The 12,112-nt window shown below is 39.3% G+C and overlaps 1 protein-coding gene across 2 annotated transcripts; it reads right to left on the reverse strand.

Moving 5' to 3' along the window:
- Positions 1-700: 700 nt before the first annotated feature.
- LOC125374052 lies at positions 701-8,705 on the reverse strand. Of its 2 annotated transcripts, none has more exons than XM_048384772.1 (5): positions 8,684-8,705; positions 5,191-5,342; positions 3,705-3,839; positions 2,447-2,998; positions 701-1,851 (listed from the first exon to the last, which is right to left on the reverse strand). In XM_048384772.1, exons 1-5 carry the CDS (start codon positions 8,687-8,689, stop codon positions 1,662-1,664), a joined length of 1,035 nt encoding a protein of 344 aa, XP_048240729.1. In that variant the 5' UTR covers positions 8,690-8,705; the 3' UTR covers positions 701-1,661. The 2 variants fall into 2 exon arrangements, with proteins under 2 accessions (XP_048240729.1, XP_048240728.1); XM_048384771.1 differs by having other exon boundaries at positions 701-1,854.
- Between the last annotated feature and the right edge of the window lie 3,407 nt (positions 8,706-12,112).

Here is a 12,112-nt window from a genome sequence, read left to right on the forward strand (position 1 = left end):
CGAGCCGACCAGTCCTTGTTTTAGCCCCTTAATGCCAAGCGCAGGCAGGGTAGCAACAAGTACCATCTTTTAACGTCTGTTGGTATGATGCGGCCGGGGATCGAACCGCCGGCCTTCCGCGCTCAGGGAAGCTTTTCGAGGAAAGGGAGTTAACTGTCAATAAAACTGGACTTTTACAGTCAGTTCACTCCCTTGCCTCGGAAAGTTGCTGTTTGATTATTCCAGATGTTTAAATCCCTGGCGTTCAGACGACATATGCGCATACATATGTGCGAGTATTGTCTGATTATGTTTTAAACTGGAAAGAAGGATATGGGAGAAAATTATCGCGTCTTGTTGTGAGATACTCATGCTTTGATATGATGCATGTGATATCGCCCATCTCTTACCCACCCAGGGCCCCGTTTCACAAAGCGATCTTAGTGCTACGTTGGTCGTAAGCCTATGATAAAGTATGGGAGTTACGACCAACTTAGCACTAAGATCGCTTTGTGGAACGGGGCCCTGGATGTATAGTACACTAGATAATCGAGGATGGTATCCCCATACCATTGTTTGTGTTTGCATCAACGTCTTCATCTCATACAATTTCTGTTGTCCTCAGCTATCGCTAGAATATTGCTAAAAGCGGTGTAAACCATACTCACTCACCTATCTTATGAAAGACTTTAAAATCAATAGACAAAGGATTAGGTGAAAATATGCAAATATTTTATATCCAACAGTGGCAAAGAACTTAATGAGAACATGGTAAGTGTTAAATAGGAATGTAAACGTTTTGTAACATTTATATCATACTGTATCATTTGTCCGAAGACGTAATGATTGTGATATAGATTATTTTGGCTATATTGATATTATATTTAATATATATATATACAAGTATATAGCACAGAGACATTAACGTTAACAACATCAACAGAACGGTAGATCATTACTTTGGGTTTCGGATTTGACATCAAGATATACTGAGGGACAAAAGAAACTATACCGCGTGGTTGATTGTTTGATATGTCTGATTTTCAGTTGAAAATATATTTAGTTGTCGATATTATATCCAACAAAAGGAGTTTACTGGCGCTTAGTCAGCACTCAAAGAAAACTTCTGCATTGTTTAATTTAAAAAAAATTGATTTAAACTTTTTATAAATATAAAAACAATTCGCATAATACACAACTGCTGAGGGGTATCCTACACATCTTATCTTTGAAAAAGAATTAATTTGCGATTTCGGCACAAATTTACAACATTTTTAACACGGTGGGGATCAAATCGTGGCAGGTTCATTTTTTACCCCAGTCTTCATTGAACCGATTTGCTTTTACAAAAAATTACCCAGCCACTGCTTACTTTTTATAAACTGTTGCAAGAATGAGTGATGGTTATATAGACATTGTCACAGCTTTTTTCATTTTTTAATTACATAACAAAACAAACTCGGTATACTTTCTTTTGCCCTCACAGTGGAAAGTCCAGTGCCCCATTGCAATCTATGGTTCTAGACAACGCTTGCCACAGTGAATGTGTAATGTGTATTGAATGGACACTCATTAAATACTACATATTGATATAGATCTTACAATATGAGCTAGAACACTGGGGTTGCCGGAACTTGAATTAAACTTGCTGGGGCTGCCAATTTTCCGAGCGTAGATCGCCTTTAACACGTGAAAGTTTGGCAGCTGCAGTATTTGGGGAGACTAATACCGACTCTCTGGATTCTGTCATACTTGCTGAGGTTGTCACAGAAGGCCCAGACATCGAGCGTCTCAAAGGTTTCCACACACTTGTTGACGGTGTTGTGGTTGACGTTGTATGCGGGCCGGGTGCAGTTGGAGCAGTCGTGATGCCTGCTGATAAAGAACATATTAATGAATTGAGCACAGCATATCCAGGTTTATTGATGTGTTGTAGCTTGTAATGACAACGAGTTCGCTAACATACGAGTCACTGAATAGCTTTGCCTTGTATGTCTTGTCAAACGGGTCCTTCCCCACACTGAAGCACATATCGTGTCTCGTTGGCCAAGTGACTTTGTTCGAATTGTGCCTCTGTTCATCCAGCAGTGAATGGGTACCCGGTAGGATGTGATGGCAATGTGGTTGCTAACCTTCTAGCGCCTAACAGGCAGCTTGGGTTGTATACTCCCCAGGGAGCTGAGAATGTTGAGTGCACACTTATCCGTTGCCCGGGGTAATAAATGTTTAAGCGCTTAGAGCATGTTATGCATGGAGTACAGCGCCATATAAATATAACTATATTTAAGTATAACTAACCAACCTATCCCAACTCAAATGTATTAACAAAATATATACATATGTCAAAGTATATTGTACCAACATTTCGTTATGACATTGCTAACATAGTTTCAACATCGCTCGAAGAAGTATTTAATGTAGAATATTTTGCATATCTCATCAATGAACATCAATTCTAGATTGTTACCTGCATCTGGCATAGGTCACCTTCTGGTAGTCGGGGTTGATGACGTAACAGTTACCACCATGCAGCCAGAACCTGCGCAATGCATACTTCCGGGACTGACATATTGGTTTAGAGGTGTGCACTGGCTTGGTGAGATGAACGGCGTTCGCTGTGTTAGGTTGAACGGCATGCACTGGTTTGCGTTTGGCGTGATGCACTGGTGCAGGGTGGACGAGATGCGCTGGTTTAGGTTGAACGGTCAGCACTGGTTTGGCGTGATGCACTGGTGCAGGGTGGATGGGATGCACGGGTTTAGGGTCAACGACAAGCGCTGATTTGTGTTGGGCGTGATGCACTGGTGCAGGGTGGATGGGATGCACGGGTTTAGGGTCAACGACAAGCGCTGATTTGTGTTGGGCGTGATGCACGGGTGCAGGGTGGATAGGATGCACGGGTTTAGGGTCAACGACATGGACTGGCTTCCGTTGGACGTGATGCACCAGTGCAGGGTTGAACTCGCCTGCTCTGTAGTAAGGATACACCCGTCTGTATGTTGGGTAGAAACCATACGACCTGAAACCGTTTACGCAAAATATATAAGAAAGTGAAACAGATTATCATACATAAAATCATATATGCTTAAAATGACAATAAACAGTCCTATTAACACTCTACGTTATGCAAAACGTTGTTTTCAAGTGACGTGAAAACATAAATATTTCTACAGTGTTGTGTAAGATGACATCAAGTTAAACAGTTAGATCGGGCAATCTGTCAGAAAATGTGCAAAGAACATAAAAAGAGGTATACCCAGTGAAGTTGGTAGGTTGGTTGGTTTGTTGTTCAACGCCGCACTCAGCAATATCCCAGCTATATGACGGCGGTCTGTAAATAATCGAGTCTGGACCAGACAATCCAGTGATTGATATCATGAGCATCGATCCACGCAATTGGGATCGATGACGTGCATCAACCAAGTCAGCGAGCCAGACCACCCGATCCCGTTAGTCGACTTTTACGACAAGCATAGTCACCTTTTACGGCAAGCATGGGCTGCTGAAGACCTACTCTACCCCGGGATCCCAGTGAAGTCTTTGACAGGCATTTAGAAGTTGGGAGAACATGAATACATGACACATTTTTATGGATCGCAACTTATTTTATTCTTAATAATAAAAGAAGTTGCTGTCCATAAAAAGTGTCATGTATTCATGTATATCCAATAAAATGAAAAATAATTACTGCAAGATGCAAGAATAGATTATTGGTATCAGTTTACCTCTTGTGTAGCCGTTTTCCAATCTCGACGATGCGAACCCTGCTTCCGCTGTAAGGAGTCCTGTGTTCTGGGTCAGGGCCAAACAGCACAGGGCGCATGTAGGGGCGCTTCACAAGCTCTTCTGCAATGTCTGACCTACAAGTTATATCACAGCGTGAGAAGTATAGACGATGGGGGTATGGCCTCATCCCACCTTAAGTTTTATTAATTATGTGATGACGATCTAGACCATTGTAATCAGACACGCCAGTTCTAATCCCGGGAATGTGTATAACTTACAACAAACTCAAGGCATCGCACGGGTCATACGATTACAACCCTGGTCGTCTATTTTTTAGAACTCCCCTATGCCTGTGTGGTTTCTCCATGTAATTCGTGTTGTCACATACCGTATAATCTGTTTGGGAGAGACCATTTATTGGCATAGGGGTGTCTGGGTTGAGACAACTTAAGATAGTGCTACACTATAAAGATTAATAGCAGTGCATTTATTCCAACACTTAGTGGCGGGATGAAAAAAAATTATGGGTTTTTTTTCAATTAAGAAATGTTAGTGAACTAAGATAGTTTGACTATATAGAGATTAGTAGAAGATAATAGATTCAAGCACTTAGTAATGTGATAAGTTTAATTAGAGGTTCTTTTTCAATTAAATAATGTAAGAGGAATTAAAGTAACCAAATGCAAGGAGAAGTATAACCTAGAGAACGGATGAATGGAAGTAAGACTTGGAGGGGTGTGTGGAGTTTTGCAAGTAGAGCATTTGTTTGAACAAATGAGAAGTTTATACAATTCCTAAAACACCAATTTCAGCATAAAAACTAAGTCTCTTCAGTCACCCAATCTCATCAATACAAAAACAGACATTTTATCAAAACTAAAACTTACAATATATATCAGTACCCTCACACACATGAGTCCCAAAGAGAGACAGGTCAGTCGTATTTGCTGGGACAGAAGGCGAGTTCTTGAACACTTTAAGCAACAAACAAGTCCGCGAATACTATGATCAGTTATGGCGAATGCAACAGTACAGTTATCTTTCCTCCCTGGCCTCCATAGTGGCAGATGTGTATCATACAGCTGCTTCTTCAAGCCCGCTAAGAGACCACGCACGCACACACACACAGACACACACACACACACACACACACACACACACACACACACACACACCCCATCCGTGCCGCATAATATTTATTGAATTTTTTTTACAGACGCATTAGTGCTAAGATAGATTTATAAATGATGCAATAAAATATAAATGCCTTTTTGTCTTAATACTGTGCACCTCTGTTAACTGTAAAATGGATTGATCCACATGCCTATTTGTCTAACTAGAAAAGTTACTCATCCCTGACTATACCTTGGTTTGTTTAATAGCTAATAAATATAAAAATAAAATCCCCGCCTATGTCATACATTAATATTTCTTCACAGCTACAAATTCCGGCGTTCTAGTACAGCTTCTTGAAGCGATACCTACCCAGGATAGCCATGTCTGGAGTCTGAGAGTTTGATTTGAGCTGATCTGTCGTGGTAGACAAAACAATCTTTCTTGGGGATCACGTCTCCGAGTTGATCCCCATTGGAGAATCCTGGTCGTCCACCTACCAACGCCAGCGCCAGAACACACACCTGCAGCAATACATTCCAATATAGCGTGAACCTACCAACGCCAGCGCCAGAACACACACCTGCGGCAATACATTCCAATATAGCGTGAACCTACCAACGCCAGCGCCAGAACACACACCTGCAGCAATACATTCCAATATAGCGTGAACCTACCAACGCCAGCGCCAGAACACACACCTGCGGCAATACATTCCAATATAGCGTGAACCTACCAACGCCAGCGCCAGAACACACACCTGCAGCAATACATTCCAATATAGCGTGAACCTACCAACGCCAGCGCCAGGACACACACCTGCAGCAATACATTCCAATATAGAGTGAACCTACCAACGCCAGCGCCAGGACACACACCTGCAGCAATACATTCCAATATAGAGTGAACCTACCAACGCCAGCGCCAGGACACACACCTGCAGCAATACATTCCAATATAGCGTGAAATGTGTAGGTGTACGTGTGCAGGATATATGGGAAATGTGTATCTGATTGGAATGAACTGTTATGCAAGCCTGGCAGAGGAACGGGTGGTAATAAATTACGAGAGAAATAGTTTATTTATGTGTCACGCGTTACATAGGCTGTGTATATACAAGCAATGGACATACAATTTTTAAAAACCGCCCTGCCATAAGGCTTATGAAACAGACTAAAACAATAAATACATGTGTGTTTAAAACATAAGAAGGATACCGTTCGTATCCTGTACAAAACATTATTATATTATTATAAATGGTCATATTCATAGTTAACATGTTCATGAATGAAATAATTGTTTACGTTTATACATTTTATAAAATGTGCCGTGTTTGCTAATAGGACTTGTACATTTTCTGACTTAAAAATAAACATAAATTTGTTTTAAATCAGTCAGATTTGTAAAGGTAGGATTTAAAAACATGCAATATTTAAAAAGTGAATGTCTTAAATCTTCATAAAATTCATTCATCTCCAATAATTCTCTTATTAAACTGTTTAAAACATTGTGGGCAAATTCTATCTAGAAGAGGGGTTGGTGGTTTGTTATAACGGCCAGTCTCTATGGCAAGAGGTAAAGATCCGCATCTGAACAAAGCTAAACTTCGACGGGGGTCCCTATATTTTACTTTTAAACATTTCAACGATTCAACAACATTTTGCGTTTTAATTTGCCTGTCATTTCAGCGTAATGAAAGTACTGAGGGTGAACGTCATGTATTGCTGGATTGCCCTGTGTGCGATCGATGATTTGCGTGAAAGTTTATCCCAACTTCCTAGATGTATGTAATACTAATAAACTTATCTTACTTTTTAAATATTATGTATATTTTACAGCCCAAACCTGCTTTTTAATTCTCTAACGAAGAAAAAATATGTTAAATGGCTAGTGACCAGTAGTATATTATATATACCCCTTAAACACTAATATATAGTTATGCTGTATATACTGTGATATATTTTAAGTCTCTCGTAACCCTTAACGGGTGGCTCACTTGTATGTACTGTTATATGTTTCTATGAAAATATTTTGATGATGTGAGACTCGAGTAAACAATATGTCTGTCTGTCCAATATTTGTGAAAGAAGTATATTTTAGCCGTGTTGGTTTTCATTGTCACAATGAGTCATATTGTAATTTGTTTATATAGATGCAAAAAATTGAAATTAGGCCCACATGTTATCAAATGCGAGCCTATATTAAAAAAATACATGAAGAAACCAGGCTATAGAATATGATTAGAGTTATCTACCCTCGACTGTAATAAGAGTGTTTAATAATCTGTTCTGTTCATAAACAAAGCACAGGGTACAAGAGTCTTTCTACAACACCTATGTTATGTCCCGCCGTGACATATCACGAGAACCGCCTGGGTTATATTGTATTTTATTACACATCCAAAGCGTCTCTACCAGCGACAACCAGATTTGGATTTTGTATCGAGATTAGATATGTCTTCTGCTCCAGCTACAAAACCAGATGTTTATTTTTTCAAACAATGAGCCTGAATCTGTTTTAAGAAAACCAACTTGCAAAAATGTATTTGATGTGGCAGGTAGAACAGTTTGGGCATTATTATTTTTTTAAGATATTTCGGGGACATTTTATATTTTTTCATAAAATCCTAGGCATAACCCCGCCCTTTTCCATATATTCTTCCTCCATCCTAAGTTGTGATATAATTGAAATATTGTACAAAGCGTCGTAAAACACCACTCACACACTTCCCACTCTTTCTTCTCTACTGTTCCGACTACCTACATACAGCCAATAGGACTGAGTGATCTGAATGACATATTTCTACGATAGCAACTATACAACTTCAGAGGCATTAAATGTAACCCTTAGTCCCGTGGGAGTTAACTGGCGGAATGTATACAAGGCTAACAGAGAATGACAGTTGCCAAGCGGTGCATCCATCTCATGGTCGTTGCTGTACGAAACACGTATCCTATCTCCTTCGTGTATATTTAGGCATCATCCCTAACTGACGCTCTTTTGATATTGAGCTGAATTCAAAAGTTATTTTTTTCATGATTTGTTTTCGTGTGAGAAAAGTAAGGTTTTTAAAACAAATGCACGTAGTTTCATTCATGCTACAGAGTCCATCCTCGTGGTTCAGGGACATTAACTTCATGCTTGATTAAATCAGCATTCATTTTGTGCGCAAACTTGTAACCGTTTCTTTCGGAGATGCACTATTTCGGAAAGATACCTCTCTCAGCACACGAATCTGGACATACCTATGGATGAAATGAATGTTTTCCAGGGAACGGACCAAAGTATCGAGGGTGGAAATATAATTAAAAATGTAATTTCGTGAATATACGATATATTTATAGAACCACGACTAATCACGTTCAAGACAAAGGGGCGTCACGCACACTACTGCAACGTGCATTCATATTTAAAAAGTGATCATACAACAGAATACTATTTATTTTCAAAAAAATCAAATTTAAACTTAACATTACATATATAGCATAAGGTCCATATTTGAAATAGGTGGTGGTTTTATTGTAAAGCAAACAATGAAATAATAAATGCATATTTATTATATCTGTATCTTTTGTATTTGCCTTGCTAAAACTGACCGTTGTTAAAGATAGGCTTTCTCCTCACCAGCAGAACAGGGGAAAACCTACACCCTAAATATTTCACAAATCAATATCTTTGGTATACCATCAGTTTATAAGATATTAACACGTGTCAAGAGAGAATACAGACTAATCTAATCAAATAGATGGGCCTGGGTACCCGGATAACCCGAGGCAAGGGAGTTAACTGACTCTAAAAGTCCACGGAACTTTTACAGTTAACTCCCTTGTCTCGGGAAGCTGCCCGGATGCAACCTACGACTCACCAGCATGATTCTGTGTCTGGTCCACGAGGAATCCCGAAATATGATTTCTACAGCACTCGCTCTGCTTTTATATCCCTCTGACAATCTCGTAAACCAGACTTCTGTTTTATTGGCCATGGTCATGGATATATCTACTCTGGCGGGCGCAGGTCGGAAGAAACACACCTACTGAAAAGGGAAAAGACGTTATAATTAGGTTTCTTAAAACCTTGTATTCATGCATATTATAATTTATCATATTTCTTCAAATATTGGAGGGCCGTTTATTGCCATGCCCCTATCCGGTGTTCTTTATGTCAAATACAGTTTATTTCAGAATGATTAATGTTGACATATAACCACAAAAATGAAACAGCCTTTCACCTAAAGCATGATAGATACATTCGTTTGTTTGTTTGATGTTTAACGACCATCATTATACCAGCTATATGATGGCGGTCTTTAAATAATCGAGTCTGGACATCACGGGTATCGATCTACGCAATTAGGATACGATGACATACATCAACCAAGACAGCGAACCTGACCACACGATCCCGTTAGTCGCCGCTAAAGTCCGGTTCACACAGTGCCGATCATGGCTCCCGTTTCCGATCAGACGGGGCTACGACACGAAGGACGGCAGTAAAATCCTGAATGTGTGACTGAGCCCATCCGACAAGCATGGGTTGCTGAAAATCAATCCTAACCGGATCGTCACGGGTCCATGGATATATTCACTGAATATCCACTGAAACAACAATTGAGTGGCGTCGCAGCGTCCAAAGACTGTAATGTTAATATTATTAAACTACTTTATATTTATTATGAAAACAAGTCCCAACTGAGTACCAGTACTTTTGAATACACAATGAAACCCGGATTAACGAGGTGTCACTTTATCCAAATAAAAGGTCCGTGACCACCAATCCCCTTTTTATACAAACAGCAAAGGGGCGTCCCGAGAAAATAATATGTTTTCTTTTGAAAAAGAATGTGTGATTTAACTACTTGTGACAGTAAATCATACAAAACTGGCATACACGTGGCCCACAAAATCAAAGAGAAAAAACCAGGCGTTATTTTGCCTGGTACTAATTCTATACATGTATTTTATCCTATGGCCGTCATAGTGCTGGAATATTGCTGTAGGCGGCATAAAAAAACCAAACAGGTTCTACACCACACAAAAACCACTACAAGTTTATTACACGGCACATAGTCGGGAAAGAGAAAAGGCACGTTGAATATATCAATGCGTATTTTACCAAGCTCCCTTTTTATATCCCCTTCCAGTGTTTTTTGTTGTTGTTTTGTTTGTTTTTTGTTTTTGTTTTTTTAAGTTATAGAGTTTATTTAGCTTGAATTGTGACACCGATCTCAATGTGTCTAAAGCCCAATGCTTCCCTGTAATGTAACGGGGAAACCATCCTTTTTGCCCAAATTTCTAGACAATGGTAACCTTTGTGTACGTCATCATTTCGCGTATAGGTGTAATGTATTCACAGGAATTTTGGGTATGAAATTCATTCCACAGAAATAACGTTTAAATTGTTTCAAAATAAACAATATACAATGACAGGGTCATTTTGTTATTAGCACGAAAGCCAATGAAATTGCTCTTCCTTCTACAAGACCCGTGAAGATCCGGGGTAGAATAGGTCTTCAGCAACCCGTGCTTGCCGTAAAAGGCGACTATGCTTGTTGTAAGAGGCGACTAACGGGATCCGGTCATAAGGCTTGATGCATGTCATCGTATCCCAATTGCGTGGATCGATGCTCATGATGTCAATCACTGGATTGTCTGGTCCAGACTCGATTATTTACAGACCGCCGTCATATAGCTGGAATATTGCTGAGGGCGGCGTAGAACAACAAACAAACAAACATCGTTACACAATATTACGAAAAGCACACCATAAAACTTTGAATAATACTCTTAAAATGTTACCAAACTTGGTCCGTATTCATAAATAAAATGTTACCAAACTGAATAACTCGGGTAAGATGACATTGTATTCATATTGTCTGATTACACAGAAACGTCATTTTGAAGATGTATCATACTGTCATGTTTATATCTTATAGCGGAACACGCATGGGTGTTGACCTACAACTTGCATGTTCTATGCTGGACACTAACCCACGTCCTGTTTGGTGGGTATTGTATTTCCTCTTACATTGCCGTTATATATGATTAAACAATAAACTCGGCAATGACCACCGTTTCATTGGGTGTTGACGTTAAATGTTTCTATTGCTGGAAGTTAGGACATGGAGTGCCTCCCAGGCCGCATTCCATATCCTGAGTTACCTGCTCCTGATATTCTCGAGGGGGCGTATAATAAATGTTCATGGATATTTAACAAGAAACGAGGACATACATGTATAGGGAACGGTGCTGTGAACTATGTGTTTGTATATAATTCTTAAGGTTTTTTCTTTTTTTGTATACGTTTGTTTTACGTTTAACTCAGATCAATTATATTTATTGATGTACGAATTTTCATGAGCAATCTGCACAAATTGCAGGATGCGAAAGGTTTCTTTTGCCTATCAAAATTTACATGTTAAAAACATAATCATACACTGATTGTTTACAACATTTTAAAATCAATGGCAGGCTCGTCTTTAAAACCAGTTAGTGTTGAGTGTCCGCCCACAACATACCCAAAGACGTTAAAAGATGGTACTTCTTGTTACCCTGTCTGACGCTCGGCATAAGGGGCTTAAACAAGGACTGGTCGGCTCGGAGTCAGGATATGAGTGGGGAATTCATGTTCACTGAGATCATGGTATCTCAGTGAACTGGCACTATAAATTGGCATTAGTCCGGATTAGTAGAATCAGCAACACACGCACACACGCACACACGTGCAAGCGCTATATAAGTGAAATAATCTAGGACGCGATATTAAACCCCATCTCACCTCACCACCTCACCTTTAAAACCAGAAAGTATATTTTTAGCTTTTAGGACGAGAATACCCGTGGCTGGTAGCACAAGTAACGTTCACACGTCGATGTATACATAGTGTATACGAAGACACAATAATCCTTTGTTGTGAACACCCAGTCCAACTATTACACAAACATCAAAAGGGGCGTCGCTGGAAAACAATAAGTGTTTTTTTCTTTTGAAAAAAATATATGTGATTTCAAAGCTTGTTACAGTTAAGTAAACAAAACTAACGGAACGTGGCCCATGAAAATAAACCACCAAATTTTATATATACATGTATATTGTATCTATGGCCGCCATGGAGCTGGAATATTGCTAGTTGCGGCGTTAACCACCAACCAAACAAGTACTATGTTTAAAATCACCATCTTTATCATAATGTTCATATTTCGGAAAATAAGTTATTTCTTAATATAATTTAACATTTATGAATGCTTTTCCTAGCTAGAATAAAATTAAGTTCCTATGTGTGTATAAGTAAATACAAT

The sequence above is a fragment of the Haliotis rufescens genome, unplaced genomic scaffold (genome assembly GCF_023055435.1).
Source record: "Haliotis rufescens isolate VD_foot unplaced genomic scaffold, xgHalRufe1.0.p SCAF_50, whole genome shotgun sequence".
NCBI classification, from domain to species: Eukaryota; Metazoa; Mollusca; class Gastropoda; order Lepetellida; family Haliotidae; genus Haliotis; species Haliotis rufescens.

Excerpts from the sequence above, each read along its gene's own strand:
- LOC125374052 (XM_048384771.1), bottom strand. Across the intron at positions 2,999-3,704 it reads GGAAAACGGCTACACAAGAG|GTCGTATGGTTTCTACCCAA; the intron begins GTAAACTGATAC and ends AAACGGTTTCAG. Across the intron at positions 1,855-2,446 it reads GTGACCTATGCCAGATGCAG|CAGGCATCACGACTGCTCCA; the intron begins GTAACAATCTAG and ends GTTCTTTATCAG.